This window comes from Periplaneta americana, chromosome 10 (assembly GCF_040183065.1).
Source record: "Periplaneta americana isolate PAMFEO1 chromosome 10, P.americana_PAMFEO1_priV1, whole genome shotgun sequence".
Lineage (NCBI taxonomy): Eukaryota > Metazoa > Arthropoda > Insecta > Blattodea > Blattidae > Periplaneta > Periplaneta americana.
The window spans coordinates 175,667,410-175,685,090 of NC_091126.1; the positions used below are offsets into that span (position 1 = coordinate 175,667,410).

The 17,681-nt window shown below is 35.5% G+C and overlaps 1 protein-coding gene across 4 annotated transcripts in view; it reads right to left on the bottom strand.

Annotated features, from left to right (window-relative positions):
* Positions 1-17,681, bottom strand: part of Sara (Smad anchor for receptor activation) — a 55,140-nt gene that overhangs the window by 13,039 nt on the left and 24,420 nt on the right. For all 4 annotated transcript variants that reach the window (XM_069838444.1, XM_069838445.1, XM_069838443.1 and 1 more), the window contains exons 7-14: positions 14,261-14,473; positions 10,634-10,789; positions 8,733-8,822; positions 8,485-8,640; positions 8,214-8,378; positions 7,965-8,124; positions 6,328-6,478; positions 3,675-3,779 (exon numbers count right to left, since the gene is read on the bottom strand). In XM_069838444.1, the coding sequence (XP_069694545.1) occupies positions 3,675-3,779; positions 6,328-6,478; positions 7,965-8,124; positions 8,214-8,378; positions 8,485-8,640; positions 8,733-8,822; positions 10,634-10,789; positions 14,261-14,473 (1,196 nt within the window). The remainder of the gene's footprint in view (positions 1-3,674; positions 3,780-6,327; positions 6,479-7,964; positions 8,125-8,213; positions 8,379-8,484; positions 8,641-8,732; positions 8,823-10,633; positions 10,790-14,260; positions 14,474-17,681) is intronic.

The following is a 17,681-nucleotide window of genomic DNA, read 5'->3' on the forward strand; positions in this document are numbered from 1 at the left end:
TGGGAGAAGTTATAGATTACAGCTAACACAGTAGAAGCCCGATATAACATGGCTGCTGGAAGACATGCTTCACCTCCATGCTATAGCTTGACCATGGCATATCAAGTGGTGACGTGAAGAGCGACAAAACCTTCAAGTTTAAGTTCTTCTTTTGTCTACCCTCTAATTTTTCCTTCTGGGATGCAGTCCCTACTTGATAAACTTGTCTTTGACACTCTGTTCTTTAAACAATAAATTATTATTTTGAGTTTGTGGTTCATTGAATAAGCTTTTTTTTTTTTTTTCTGGGACATCACTAAACTCAAGACTCAATATTACTGTGAATATAGGATTGCTAGTTATCAGATACCGTAAAAGTGGGTAAAGTCAATCAGTGGGTGTAAAATCAATCATTTGGGATTTTTATTGAAAATTATATATTTTCTCAGTTACTTGTTAAAATTTTATTATGCCGACTTCATTGCCTGACATTGCAAATGTAAGCGAGAGGGACAACAAAAATCCTGCGCATGCCAACAATGGGAACACTGTGTAATTACCGTTGAAGTGAAAATTGTTAAAAAAATTGTGAAACTCTTAAATGAAAACAAAGTCTTACAAACTCTAAATTATATTCAGTAGTGAAAGGAGACAGGAAGTATATGCAAGTACTTTTCCTTGAGATTGTATCCTGAAATAATAGTTTTGCAATTCGTAAATGTTAGTATTGAACTTGTTATTTTAAGAAAACTTGTACCTTTGTAGGGTTAAGTCGATCATGCCATCGACCTACTCGAAACAGATAGGACCAGCAGGAAGAATAAATTGTTCACCGAAATACATCCAACTAACACTTATAAACAGAAAAGTGTCATAGTATAGCTTATATTGATGGGATAGTGGGGAAAGAGGAAGACGAAATTATGGTGAATTTCTTGCGTAAGAGAAGCACTGCCAAAGGAACCCCTCTATACTTGACTATGGGAAGAACGTAGTTTCTAAAGTGGCATAGGAGGGGAAGATTTCAAATAACATCTGATATAAACCTAAGCAATATTGAATTGCATTTTAGATTATAATTGAAGGGTGGTATTTCAATGTAAATTTTGAATTCTTAAATCTTTGTTTGCTGGTATGCGAAGTATTAAAATGTGTTTTTATGTTCTATAAGTTGGCAATCATAGTCACGATTGTACAGTGGAGACCTATAGGCCTAATTGTATCGAATAGTATGATCACAGTAACAAAAGATACACTATATAATGCTATAGGCACATATTGAAGATTATTATTGTTTTTACACCCCTTATAAGAAATAAAATATATGAGTAGCTTAATATCAAAGACGGACATCTGACCTTAATCGAAATTTAGATAGCTATGGTTTTTTTATACAAATTTTCATGCTATTTCCAGTTATAGTGAAACCATATGCAAACTCTAACACTATATTTATAAAATAAATTGTGTTAAATATTACAAAGAACACTGTGAATTAAAAAATTGCCTCTAGATCAAAACTGTGGAGACGACAGATGTCCGTCTTTGATATTAAGCTACTTATGTATACACTTAATTTGTTTTTTAAAAACAAACAGTGATCGACTTTACTCCGCAATATTTTAAAATCGATCTTAATTTAAAAATTAAATGGTGATCGACTTTACCCTATTTAAGCAGGTAACTTCGATCACAAATCAAATAAAAAAACAGTTTTTTATAGATTGTAATTCAATTCTTGTAACGTGCCTTCATAAGTGAAGGATATGACGACAAAAAGCTATTTTCTGAGGAACTTCGCTCCATTGTGTAACCTTAATATCATTAAAAAATTGCAAAATTTTGATCGACTTTACCCTCTTCTACGGTATGCGAGTCTCAAAATAGAGATCTATGTGAGAGGAGTTTCCTGAGAAAATTGCCAAAATTGGCTGCTACAAGTTTAACTGTTTTGTATTTGGCAGGTTTTTAACCGGTAGGAATTCCCGGCACTTCACAAAACTATTCTGAATGAAAACATTGGGCAACGCGAAATTACAGAAAAGCAAGTTAGAAATGGCATGGAACTCCCTCTCGACTTGAGATAGGGTTAGTGATAAACTGTAGAGTACAGATTTGTTCTATGGAAATTATGTATTGAATCCCTACAATTAAGAATTTTACTAATAAGTTAATAATAGTGTTGTTCTTGCGAAGGACATATTCTTCATTGCGTTGTATCAGAATCTGCAGTATTTCATCCCTCTCTATATCAGGCTACTACTGTACTTATTTTTGCTTACATTTCATTGTTACGTTATTTTATAACCATTTCAACAGTTCAGCCATTCTTACAAGGAAAAATGCATGTGACATTCAGAAAAAAAATACAACTAGGGTTATCTATGCAGTGAAGTTATATCGGCTAGAATAATAAAAAAATTAATTCATTTTCTAGAAAAAAATAGTCATCTGTACTGTACTAGGAATGCTGCATTTATGTATAGGCATATGTAATTTCATTGCACACAATCTAGAATGATTATGCAGCATACAATAAATGATTTGTATACTACAAAATACATAGTTGAAAAATGTTCTCCATGTTGCAAATTATATTGTTATTGAATAATTTAGAGGGAAAAATTGTTCCGGGGCCGGGCATCGAACCCGGGATCTTTGGTTTAACGTACCAATGCTCTACCAACTGAGCTACCCGGGAACTCTACCAGACACCGATCCAATTTTTTTCCCTCTATATCCACAGACCTCAAAGTGGGCTGACAACCGTCAAGCAACCAACGTTGAGTGCACACTAACTCTGTGTGACTTAAATTGTGGTTTTCTGTTAACGAACAGTGACGTGTATTATGCTAATCAAGCTTTCAGGTATAATTTCCTGTAAAGTTGATTTGAATAATTTCGAGGGAAAAATTGTTCCGGGGTTATTTTTTTCTGAAAAACTAAAGCAAATGATGTGTTTTTGCAGTTGATAAAATTTTAATTGCAATTAAGTGGATATATTCTCCAAAATAACGTTAAAATTCCATCCCATGTTAGTAATAATAAGGAGTTTTTCATGTCAGTATACCAGGGGTAAGTACAAAATATATAGAAGAAATTTTACTATATAATGAAATTTTCCTTCTCAAATGAAGTTTTTCTGTCGCAGTTAAATTATGTCTCCATTTGATAATTGAAAACCTCCCCAGAAGAAGAATGCAACATCAAATTCTTGAAACAGTGATGTGGAAAAAGTAATTTTAAAGCATTTATTTATAACAATAAATTAATGCGTACAATGGCTGAATAAACTTGCATTCTTGTTTAGTCAAATGGCTATGATAGTAAATACAATTCTAATGAAACATACTCCTGAAATTATTTTCCTTTCTTCTGAAACATGAATTAAAGTTTTTTGGTTACATCCTTATTCTGGGGAGGTCTTCAATTACTCCCTGGTGTGAAAGTTATTTGATGGTCAAAATTTCTGAAGTTAAATTTGAGTTTTGGGTGTTAACTTACATACTTGTGTGAACATTTCTAATATATCTTTTAGTAAACCTTGACGAAGACAATTGGAAGAGCAGTAGATTAAAAATAATCTCAATGTCACTATAATATTGTACAGAAAATTACAGTGGTAAACAATATGTCCAAATATAATGGTAAAGGAGACTTTGACAACTCTTCTGTGAGAAAGCATGCACATTTACCTGATCATATCGATTTTTAGGCAAAAGTATAGATGTCTGTCTATCTTCCATATGAATAACAAGTCCTCGTACAGACGGCAGAGTATAACTCAGGTTGCGGAAATCCTGCAAATAAAGTACAAACCAGTAATTAACAACGTATTTTGAATTTCTTTTTAGAATTTTTTTTTAACTGAGGCACTCAAAGCAACTTCGTACAGCAGGGTATCTCGGCCCTCTGGCGAGAAATTGCTAGTTTGATAAATTAAAAGGTAAGATTTATAATTGCTTCCTATTGTGCCTTGCATCATTCTTTCATTCTGTGCATGATGATAAAAGTAAACCAGAGTTTGCAAATTTGAAAATTACCCTACAGTTTTCCTTTGTTTGTAGCTGCTTATTATTATAATAATAATCCGTGGCGCTACAGCCCGTGAAGGGCCCAGACCGACCAGCCGGCTGCTGGCCTCATGGCCACATGCCGAAGCAGAGGTGGACGATCATCCAACCAGAATGGAGGTATTGTATGGATAGCACAATGATCCCCCCAGCCGTTATAGCTGGCATTCGCAACCGGATTTCGCTACCTATCGTAGCTCCCCAAGTGCATCACGATGCTGGGTGGGCACCGGTCCCATACACTGGCCGAAATTTCATGAGAAAATTTCTTCTCCCACGAGGACTCGAACCAGCGCGCATTCCGTAATGCTAGCTGCTTATTATTACCTCATTTAATATTTTATATCACAATTTTGGAATTTGCGGTTATTAGCACAGGGAACCAGTTGTTAAAAATTAGAATGTCACCTCTAATGTCGTGAATTACAGGTGCTATGTTCGATTCAAGTTTGTCGAGTATGGTGAAGTTCGTTATTCACCAATGTTCGCTCTGCAGGAGACTTGTCGTGTTTGTTCCACTTTGTTACAAAATATTCACTGTCCTCCAGTCATATTTTAACCACTGAAGGATTTTAGCACAGATCTTACGATTAATTTTTCACACGAAATAAGACAAAGTTTGTAATATCTTGTTTGCCTCTCTCATGTTCGAACATTCGAAATGTTTATTCTGTGTTTTGTTCCATCATATGAAAACCAGTGGCGTAGCATGAAATTCTGAGCAGGGGAAGCTAACTCAAGTTGTCTTTCATGTACGAGTACATATGAGAAAACATATTACAAAAATATAGTCTTAACCCATAATTGGTGAGGTGGTGACTGAGTACCCCAGCCATTGTAAGAAAAGAAGCCTGCGCCAGGTGGATGTGCAGAGATATATATTTTTTCATTGCTTATTATCCTGGCTGCTTCCCTAATTTTGAAGAAAACCTAGTTAGAACTAATAAAAGTACTTGATTATATAAATTAAAAATTCAGTTTGATTATCTGAGTGCTATGATACAAGTTTCTAAGTTGGGGTAAGTGCAATCCCCATCTCACCAGTTATGTGACTAGAAAAATACCTCACCACTTACGGGTTAAAATAAATAATAGTCAATGTCAAGTCAGCAGTCCGAAGATTGGTTAGAACCTCGTAACACCAATAAGGCATGACCTCAAATGGTATGTAGTAAAATATGATTCACGGATTACACATATCTCTAACAAATACACGTATAGTATAACATTAGCTCACTCCCTGTCATAGTTAGAGAAATCACAATATTAACGGTCAACAGACACAGTATTAATATCATTATGTAAGTAAGTGTCTGTGTTTTGGTTGTGTCCTTCAGTGACAGCAAGGGAGTCGGTCATTTCTCTTCTAAATCACACTTTTATTCGTAAGTCAGTCTTGATAATAGAACTGTCTTAAAAATTCAAGTAAATTGCTGTCAGGAACTGTTATTTCACTCATTATTCATTATATCAGCCACAATGCACACTAACACTTCAACTGAACACAACTCACGAAAGGGATAACTCGAAAACTAAATTACTTTCAATGTAAAAGCTAGCTTCTTACGAACCTTGCAACCAGGGTAATTTAGTTAGAAAGGGATGGAAAATATGCGGGGTGGGTTACACAGAAGAATGAGTGAAAGAAAACAGTCTGCTTGGAAGCTGGTGTGTGCAGGCTTCTTGTTTACTGCTGCATCACAAATCATCTTGAGTTGCCGCATCACAAAATTTAACGCATAAATATAAATTCTATTAAAATTAAGGAATAATTTTGTTCATAAACTGCAGGTTTATTATGAAATTATTATTAACTGGGGAAGCTGAGCTTTATAGCTTACATTGACGCTATGCCACTGATGAAAACGATTATTAAATCTAGTTGAAACAGAGCTTCCGGGCTAAGATGCCGTGGTCTACTGGTGCTGACGTTACCAGACGTTTCGTCTACTTCTACGGCAGACATCTTCAGTGGTTAGGTATCCTCGGTCGAAGTCTTCTGCTCGGGATACCTGTAGCAACTGTAGCAGTCTTCTGCTCGGGATACCTGTAGCAACTGTAGCAGTTGCTACAGGTATCCCGAGCAGAAGACTTCGACCGAGGATACCTAACCACTGAAGATGTCTGCCGTAGAAGTAGACGAAACGTCTGGTAACGTCAGCACCAGTAGACCACAGCATCTTAGCCCGGAAGCTCTGTTTCAACTAGACACCGGCCGTGAAAGTCTGCATGCTAAGATTATTAAATCTGTTTTGAGAATGTGACCAACACTCACAGCTAGGAGGTTTATGATTGTATGCCCAATCTCCCAATACACTGGTCTCCTGTTTCTGATAGACACCAGCATGCATGGATAGTATCTGTACTCCGCACCCAATCGCAGCATCAAACGAATAGGGAACACTGTTGCCCAGGGCATCTCCCACCTGTGTTCACAAAAAGAGGAAAATAATAAAACATGAAAATAAAATGTTAACAAAACTCGCATTTCAAAACAACATACACAATATCAAAGATGAATGAAACTTCTACAGGCTGAATCGAAATTCAACTGACAAACTTCCAGGAGCTATAGAGGACACCCAACTGACAATTAGAGATAGGAGAACAAAAGTCTGAAATCAATTGTTCACAAGATACAGTGTGTTAATTATTTTTATGCTCGACCATGCCGAAATGTAGTAATTATACACCTGGTAGCAGCCCTTTAATGCACCTCATTAAAGTACACCTATTCATTACAGTTCAGGTGTTCCACCAATCAGAAAACACCATTGTAGCAATATGAAAGCGCAAGTATCGATTATTCTCGGATATGCAATTGAAAGACAACTAGCGAAACGTCACGGAGGCTGGAAATCCAATACTGTCGCAGAAAGTTATGTTCTGTTACTATAATAATTAGCGTTAATTGTAAATAATATTCAAATAAATTCAATTTGTCATCTCGTTTTTCAATGTCTAAATCAATTTCAAGGTTATATCAAGATTAATGTTTATTTTACTCTCTAGATTATATCAAGGTCAATTACATTTGTTTCTCGGAAAAAATCAATACTTTCGCGTCTGCGCACATCTCACAATTTACGAGATATTCCACAAGGTCAGTTCCGCTCCCCAGTCAGATAAGAATAACATGAATACTTATGAATAATTTCAAGTTAGAAATATGGTCGAGCATAAAAAGTCGTATGAAACTTGCCTATAATGGTAATTAAAACGCTCGTATGAAAATTATGAAACTCGCTTGCGCTTGTTTCATAAACATACTCGCGTCTTAATTACTACCATTATAGGCTCGTTGCATAATGTACTTTATTTGAAAACTATTTATGATTTAGCACTTTACTTTTAACTTTACTTACTTGTAACATAGTTAATCAAATTGATACTGTAAAACTGTACATTCAAAAAGCAAAAAATTAACTCATGGATGTAATTGCACAATCATCTAATAAAAACTATTACTGCTGATTTTGTTATACAGGCTCTTCACCTGACCACCGCAAACATCAGGAATTTCTCTTAACTCATGGGTAACAGGAATGATCTTCGACTGAAGCAACTGAATATGATAAACTTCGGCCTTCACAGATTTAGATCAGGATACTGGACCATCATGCTCAATCCATCTATCACAGAGAGCAATGTCGAGGTATTCCAAGCCAATTGCACTGTTTGGCCAGGCAGTTTGTAAATAGAGTGTTTTGCATTGTGAACTGAATTGAGATACAATGTAAAGTAAGTAGGCCTAATTTTATTATCAGAATATTTCCTAGACATTTTCACGCATTGTTGCTAAGAAACAAAGGTTTTCCAGCATGTGGTTTACTATCTCAAAATACTTCAAATTATGTCTTCTATCAGTCAATACAGTTTGCCGGTTGAATTTAGATTCATCCTGTATATTACCTGTGGACAAGAATTGCAACAAGGTATGGAGAAGAAGGAAGTAGTAATTTCTGCAGACACTGGAATGAAGGGCGGATGTAAATGAAGCCACCATGATCTGTTGAGTCGAGGAATGGCACTCCTTGAAAGACAGAGTGACCCAGCTCGCTGACGGTGTTCCCTGTCATCAAAAGCATTAACATCACAAGTTACAATATCAAAAATTGTACCGTTTGTTCTCTGACGGTTCTAGTAACGAACTGTGCTCACCTCTTGATGCATCTTGGTACAGTGTGTTGAGGTGTCTGAAGATGTCCTTCGGTATGGTTGTCTCATCAGGCAGACACTCCAGCACGATCACGACCTCGTCCTGTCCCACACAACTCATGCCACATGTCGAGAAGCACCAGCATGTGCGGTTCACACAACAGTCCACTGCAACAGAATCTTCTTCAGATCTGTTCCTACCACACGCATGCAAGTGCACACACATATATTTTTCCCCATCTATTTCTATTTCTGTTCCTCTTTTCAGACTTACAGTTAAGAATCTTCACTTGCACGAACAGATTTCTATTGATTGCAAACACTGCTGGTTGGCTAGTTTCACATCTCAATGCTGCCATTTGCTTATCATGGTCTACTATTTCCTCGAACTTTACTTCGCCCTTGTTAATGACAGCCAGGGGAGGCAAGCCTGAAAACAAATGACAAGAATGTGAAGCTTGCAGACTGGTTTTCAAGAAGTCTGCAGAATATTTCAAGACATGTCTATCACTTTGTCCTTACCTTTGTCTGTGGGAATGTAGCTCAGTGTCTTTGGGTCTAGGGGAGGTAACAGTCTCTGACTGGAATGATTTGATGCAGAGGAAGGCGGACCTAGAAAATATATAAACACTTCATATTAAATAAATAAATAAACATAAACACATTCTCATATATACAAAAAAAAGTAAATACAGCCAGACAATGTAACACCAAATTGAACCATTAAAATATTTCAAGCCTAAGCAATGCGAACACCAGGAGTGTGGCAGGGTATCAAACTCATGTCTAATCCATTGGAACCTCCTCAGTTTAAATGTAGCTGTTCCCCTGGTGTGAATAATACTTTAAGCCCAGAGATATTTAAATATCCACCATATCCCTTTTAAATCTCCCACTATGAACAATTTTTGTGAGGTGGTAGCATTTGACATAGGGACATCTGTACATCCTGACAGTGGCGGTTCCTCGGGGGAGGGAAGGGAGGAATGTCCTCCTCACATTTTTCTTCTTTTGAAAGTAAATACCAAATGAAATATATGCCTTGAAATTCGAGGAAGATTCGATAATTTTTAAGTCCACAGCTATAAGAAAACCTCGATTGATCGAGTTTTAAATGACGCACACTCATGTGCTGCTAGAAAACTGTGAGAAAGATGCGAGATTGTTTGTGTGGAGGAAAGTCAATCCTTTCCTCCTTTACTGCAGTTAACACACATAGACAACAGCACACTAGCGGCGAGAGACAGAAGCAGAGTTTTAAAGCAAGTACATGAACGGAGAGGGAGGAGATCCTCCTCTGAATCAGCGCATGGGCGGGAAATATAGAAACTGACTGGTCGTGCAGCAAGCTCACTACCACTGCCATCTAACGATCTTGCATTCAACCAGACTATAACACATTTAGGAGGAGGCACAATAAAAACAGTTTTAACGCAAAGCTATGAAAGATACTATATTAACTTTTTTTTTAAATTATAAAACAAAATATATTATTCATTGCACTTTATATAAGCTACTATTCATGGTTTGAAACTTTCGAGGACATCTGAAAGTTGAAGTTAGATTTATATAAAACAAAGAGGAAGTAGTTCTACGTTAGCATCGCAGAGCTTTTTGGCCACTGAAATTCACTTCCATTCATTGTCTACTAGACAGGACAACAGCCAAGTTGTCAATTATGTACAAATATATTTGAAATTGAAAGTACTCCAAACTACATTATTTTTAACACAAAAAAATAATCGGTCACCTGCAGCTTTGAACAATAATGATAGTATGACCAGAGTGGTATGACTTTACAAGAACTGACATCCTTCAAAAGCATGTGATACTGAACTTGCAAAATGTACATGTGGCAACAGAGACCACGTGAGTGGGTGCAGTGTTCTCGCTTTCCTAACAGATTATTTCCCATTGCCACTTCTGTAAAACGGTTCTGGTTATGTGTTAGTAGCTAGTCTCTTCCAACACATGTGATGCTTTAGTGTGCGCGAAAAATGCTGCGAGTTTGTGAATTTCCTTGTAATTGTTAGTTTGTGCAATTATCCAACAATGAATGGAAGTGAAAACATATTTTGGACAATTTAGGAAACTCAGTTTACAAGAACAGATTATTGCTATACAAAAGAGAAGGCCAACTCTAACACTATCTGGTCTTACATGTATGCATGTAGACTAATTTGTAGTATGTTTCTCTCAAGAATGTGTCATTTTGCACTGTTAACTTCTTTCTTCCTCTTAAGAAATATGCAGGAGTCGCCACTGCATCCTGATACATCTCTCTGACTCGCAATCTTATAACTTGAGTGTATTATAGATGTTGGCACATTTTCCTATTAACCTGAATCACATAAGTGAAGTGGGTAGGCACTGAATACACACACACATTTTCCTATTATTAAGCATAATTTATGAAGACTTACCAGGAGGAGTTCCAACACGCTTGAGAACTCTCCCTGGTCGCCTGTAAGGCAGTCGCGGTTCTGCTGAGCCATCCAGCTCCGTCAAGTCACCTCCAGGCCTTATTCCATCACTAAATATCACTTGTTTGGCCACATCACTTCTGGATCTCGTGCTTCCTGCAATATGAAATACTAATACCTACAAAGGAAAGCTGAGCACAAAAAAAATTGTCCACAATTACCATTTCTTTTTCTTTCCTTCTCTATTAATGAAACATGAAAAATCAAAATAATATTTGAAGTGTCAAAGAAAAGTAAGAGCTTAAGAAAAACTTCCAACTATATCAATATAAAAGCAAATTTCTCAGCCTAATTTCCGCTGAAGTAACCAGCAGTGGAATCATTAATTTAGTTTCTACATCAACATTACCACATATTTTAACTAGAGCTGTCAATTGGCTAAAAATGTTGATCAGTTAACCAGATGTCTTTAATCGATTAATCATCTGGTTACTCAAAGTTTAATCAATTTTAAACAGTGTTTGTAAGTTTGAACAAAACACCCAATATAATTTTATAATAATTCCATATCCTTTATAGAAGTACATTTAAAGAAATATTTTAACTTCTTTTATATACATTGCATATACTTATTAAGAAGCAATTATTGACACTGATAATGTGTACAAAATGTTTGAAAAAACAAATTTTCCATTTTGCATTAGTTTACATTCATATCACTTTGCTCCAGCCAAACACGTCAATACATTAACAATACTTGACAAGTATATTCATTATTTCAGTTTACCTAACATAGGATACAGACTTCACTATTAGGTGCTCCAATGTTGACTGAGAAGATTAACTGAAAGTAGCAATGTTAACAGACATACATCCACCTTGTTTAAAATGACAATGGAGACTACTTGAATTTTCACTATAACTGAACGATTTTCCGTATTTCTTACAAAATACTGTTTTTCTCTCCATCATCTTTCCAGAATTGTTTAATTTAAATTCGAAACTTTCACCAAGTTTTCCACGCAAAGGTTCACAAACCATATCTGTAACTAAATTCACAAATATAAACATTGAATACATTGACCTTCGAATAACCAGCAATCACGCACAATCTTTGAAAGTGAACTGATAATCTTGAACCACTGAAAGCTGAGATTTGATAGTTCCATGAACAACTAATGGACAATATTCTCAGAGTTACACTAATTTGAAGTTGTTAGTAAAATACTTTTTTTTTTAAAGGGTAAAAGAATATTACAAATAGAGAATGAACTATTCAGAAGTATCATTTCTTTAATTGGCTTGTGTTGTAAAAATTTGTTATTAATTGCTTTGTACGGAGTTTGTTTTTCAATTTTTCACTAAAAATTACATAATTCTTACGCACTTATCATAACAATTGTTGCAAATCATACGACTTTAGGAACTTGATTCTTTGCAGTTTAATTATGCATCCTAATGTACATTATTAAAGAATTTACAAGAGTGGCGTGATTTGTAACAATTGCTGTGATAAATGCGTAAGAAAAATGTAATTTTGTGTAGTTAGAAATAAAAAAAAAATTCTATATGAAGCAACAATGGAATTCACAACACATTTTTAGCTCCTGAATAGTTCATTCTTTATCTGTAATATTCTTTTATCCCTAAAACTCAAGAATATTGGTATTTTACAAACAACTTCAAATTAGTGTAATTCTGAAAATATTAAGACTAGGACAAATATTTATATGACATTTTTTGCTCAGAATGTCTTCGAAAATAAGTTCCCTAAGTGGCGGTAAATCCTCGTGGATCACCCTGTATGTATTCCATATTTCTTCGATATTGTTTAGATTGTTTCTTCATGCTTCATATGCGTACAAAGATTTTCTGCCTGTGTTTATGGTTAACGAACGCGAATTTAGAGGTTTTTGTTTTAGTTGTGATACACACATGAGTGCAGCAAAGAAAAGTAAAACATATTATTTCCATGACGTCTGGGAAAGTGAATATTTCTTTAATATGGTTAGAGATAAGTGTTGTTTAATTTGCCAAGCCTCTGTGTCATTACAAAAGAAAGGAAATATAAAGGGACATTATAATGCTCTCCATCGTAGCAAATATGATCGAGATTTTCTGCCGAAGAGTGAATTAGGTAACTTCAAGTTGAAAGAACTGAAATCCAAAGTGACAGCTCAACAAATGTTGACAACACGTTCTAACAATGTTACGATGGTCTCATTTAAAGCAAGTAGCTTAATCGCCAGGAGATTTAAGTTATAAAACTTCTGACCGCTCAAGTCTCATTGATAAACATTTGGAAGATTCTTTGAGGCTTCCTCTTACAAATTATCTTCCTGATTTCAACACTTGGTGAATACAATGCAGACACAGACATCACATTGATTCCAGAAGGCAGGTACAAATGTATTATTGTATTTTGTTATATTTTATAATATATCTGCATTTTGGTTTTAAGGGGAGAGGATGGTATTTTTAAAAACGTTTTTCCTATTTGGTGTAAAATATTAATTTTTTGTATGTAGAGATCTCATGGCTGTGGCAACTCAACCAAATAAAAATTTTTGAAAACAAAAAAAAATTATTGGGAGGCCCAAATTTGAAAAAAAAATATACCCAATGCAGGATTGTACTAAAACCGATATATCTAAACAGTTTTTAAAGATAGATTCAAACAATTTTTTGCAATGTATTTGCAAAAGCATGTTCTACAAACTGTCTGTAACAGAATTTTGATATTAGTCCCTACGTTTGTAAAATAAACAATTAAAATTTAATAACAATTTTCTGATTTCCTTTCTTGCAAACAAATGGACGTATTTTTAACATGAAATCAATTAACAAAATTCTGTTATAGAGAAAAGTTTCCTAATAGTCTAAAGAATGTGTGTTCTAAATTTCATGCATGTATCCTTAATAGTTCAGAAATTATATCCATTTTTGTCTGGCAATGTAGCAAAAAAAAATGAAGTTACTGGAAACTGATAAATGCGGGCTTGTGATTTAAAAATCCATAGCGCAGGAAGTTTAAAAATGACATCTCAACATCCGATAAGGGCACAAATACCCACAAAATGTTATGCAATGCATTCCACACATATCAAAGGGTATTTCAAAGACAAAAATTTTTGTTTGAAAATTTAATTTACTGGAAACAAAAATAAAAGTGGACGAGTGATTTAAAAATCCATAATGCAGGAAGTTTAAAAATGGCGACTCAACATCCGATAAGGGCACAAATACCCACAAAATGTTATGCTATGCATTCCACACACATCACAGAGTATTTTAAAGAATTTTTTTTTTTAATTTACTCATTTTTCGCCAAAAATACCATCCTCTCCCCTTAAAGGAAAATTGGTTTGTTTTTAATTACTACAGAAGAGTGCCTTCTTGTAACTTAGCAATATGTAACAGTACACCATTTTTTGTTTTCAGTCTTGAAAGTAGATCACCTATGGCAGGTCTGGGCAATAGGTAGATCATCTATGGTTTAAAGTTGCCCAGGTCTGCCCTCTAGCTGCACTTGGTGGCGTACAATATCACAATTGCTATTAATCTCATTCATTTCAATGAAGTCTAATGCCAAATATTTATGCAAAATTGAACACCGTGATCACTCACCCTCTCTCTTGAGGACGCCCACAGGCACCAGAACACTTGGTGGAGGCTGTCTCAACACACTGGCAGCCTGCTCTAGAGGTGGGATAGTGGAGCAATACTCCATCGGGTTGTTAGGGTTTGGCTGTCTTCCTAGAGGCGTGTTTACACTCACTATACCTTCATTCAATGACGATGGTGATCCAGAGGCACTCTCCCCTTGTTCCACTAGGAAAACTAGAACCATATGTAAACTGCACATTAGTGTGAAGTGCCAGATCACAAGATTTGTTATTCTTCTTTCATGAATCAACAATGATTTACCGTGAGTAAAGAGGTGTAACTATACCACATATAAGACATAACAAGATTCGCAAAATTTGGTAAATTATTCAAGGTTCATAATTATTTTAAAGAGCAGAGGAACATTCAGAATGAAATATCTGACAAATTACTGGCTGCGGCTGGCAACATTCAGTCACTCATAATTCTCATAATCCCAAAAGTAATACAGTGAAACCTGTTCAAATCGGAACCTGAATAATCCGGAATCCTGTCTATTTCGGAACACTTTATTGGTCCCAGAGAAATTCGTATGTATTATGTGCAATTTTTCCTGAACAAAACGGAAACTGTCCAACGCGGAAATGGAAACTGCCTGCTACTGTTCAAAATGAAAATAATATTTTGGGCACACTATATTTTGTAACTATATTTTGAAACAGTGTGTAATTTCAAGGAATATACGAAATATATAGGTCACTAAGATAAAAACAAGTTTTCTTTGCAAAATTTTAGAGGGTACGAGGATGTGTTGGCCTGTCAGTCATAAATTTTATTACCCTGGTGACTAGGCAGACGAGTCCCTTCAAAGATTTTCACTACTTCACACCTGTATACTGTCGTAGCTAGACAGAGCGCAAGTGTAGTGATTTCCTGGTAAAAAAAGTTGCGTAAAATGTAGCATTAACATTAAGTCATGAAGTAAAAGTTATCGAGTTAAAGGAAAATTAGAAACGAAGTGTATGTGAAATAATGTTGAAGTTCAGTTGTAGAAAACTCAGGTGTGACACTTTAAAGAGTGAGTGGTTTGCGGCCAATATTGGTGACATAAAAGGAACCAGAAAGCAACTGTTCATGTGGAAATAAATAAACTGTTGTGGGAGTGGGTTCTTCATGACCTTTCTAAGAACATGTCAATTTCTAAATCTATTCTGCAAAGCAAGCCATTGTACTGGGAAAGAAATTACATAAAGCAGAATTCAAAGCTTCTAATGGATGGCTTCTAGTCCAATTAATTAATAATGCACAGTCATATACAATACAGTATTATAGTATAGTTTTTGATATTAAATTGAATGAGATTAGTAAACTTTAGTAGTGTTTAATGATTAATGAGTGAGTTACGATACTATTTTCATCAAGATGATTCACCAACAAAATAAGCGACAGAAGGCTGATTTAATGTGAGTAGTGTTAAATGAAATATTTTGTACTCCTTGCAGTTTCCGACATGCCATTTTGTTTTTCATGTATACGAATGATAAAATATTCCATTTTAATGTAACATTTGAATAATACGGAAACCTGTCCACAACGGAAAAAAAATTAGGACCATGTCACTTCCGTTTTGAACAGGTTTCACTGTATACCTAACTTCATTACAAAACTGTATGGATGAAGTAGATATATGTCATTATTAATATTGCATTAATTCATGTATAAATACTATCAATACAGTTTAACCTCTCCCAATATTGTTTTACCGCTTTCATTCATTCATTCATTCAGTGTTTTCTGTCCAAGAGCAGTTCTTTCACTACAAACCTAGATTTCTCCAATCTTTCCTATTTCTTGCCTTCCTCTTAGTCTCCACATATGATACATGCATCATAATGTTGTCTATCATCTGACATCATCATCTGCCCCACCGTTCATTCCGGTGCATCTTTCAGGAGGGCATTTTCTTCTTAGCCGGTAGCCCGGAGAATTTCTTTTTCTCTTCCTGACCAGTTTCAGCAATATTCTTTCTCCACACACACTCTTTCTAGCACTACTTCTTTTCTTATTCTGTCTGTTCATTTCACATGTTCCATTCTTCTCCACATCCAAATTTCAAATGCTTCTAGTCGTTTCTCTTCACTTCGCCATAATGTCCATGCTTTTGCCTCATACAATGCCACTTCATACAAAGCATTTCACTAGTCTCTTCCTTAGTTCTTTTTCCAGAGGTCCGCAGAAGAAGTTCCTTTTTCCAATAAAATTTTCCTTCGCCACTGCTGTCCTTTATTTGAATTTCTGGCAGCAGTTCATGTTACTACTTCAAACATTTGAGATGTGCCATAAAGATTCCAAATATTTGAAGCTGTCCACTTGTTCCATACCTCATTTCAAATTCGCAAGTTTACCTTCTTTAATGGCCTCTGATTGAGGTTCTGGCTGATATATATACATATCAACAGGCAATACATCTCACTTAACGATAGTTGTCAGAGGAAGAACAATTGTATGCATCTGAAGTCTGATTAGTGTAATATGTAGCTAATCGGCAATGTACGCAATGAAGGTAGAAAGGAACTCTCCACCCTACCCCATTATTTCCTGGCCTAGTTGCCTCATAAGTGGTGCCTTGTTGGTATCACTTGTTTCAGACTTGTGGGACAGATGACTAAACAATCTTCTTTAACTTTCTTCCAATAACCATGGTCTTCGTCTTGTTTCATCTATCTTCATCCCATACTACTTACAGCTGTTATTTAGCTCCAGTAGCATGTCCCTTAGTATCATCTCCTCTTCTGCTAACACCACCGTATCAGCAAATCTCATGCACTTTATTCTTATTCCTCCTTCTATCACCTCTCCCATATTCTGAAAACAGTTCTTTACTAAATTCTCCAAGTAGATGTTGAACAGGATAGGTGACAAAGGGCATCCTTGTCGTACTCCTCTCCCTACTTTACTTCCCTTTGACATTTCTTCTAATGTCCAAACTTTGACTCGTTTCATATAAAGGTTACAGAATAGCCTTCTCTCTTTCCAATTCACACGTATTATCTTCAGGATTCTCATGCTGTTTACAAGAGACTGCATTTCAATGTGACAGATATATTGAAATACATCAAATTCTATGTACACTACCAGTATTAAAATATGAGCACTAATTTCGAAACAGACAACTAATAAAATAAAAAGCTACAAGCAAAAGATTAGTTTGCTTTTAAATTGACCGATAATATTAATGTGGTCTAAGAGGTGAACACAGCAAAACAAAGAATGATGAAGTGAACATAGATATGATGATATAGTCGGTGCTCAGTTTTCAATAGCAATTAACTGTAGGTGATAAAGGGACGAAGAAGAAAAGACTGAAATGGTCTGTGATGGTGATATGGTAATAAATGGGAGAAGTACGAGAATCACCACTACAACTCCTGGCCAGCAATAG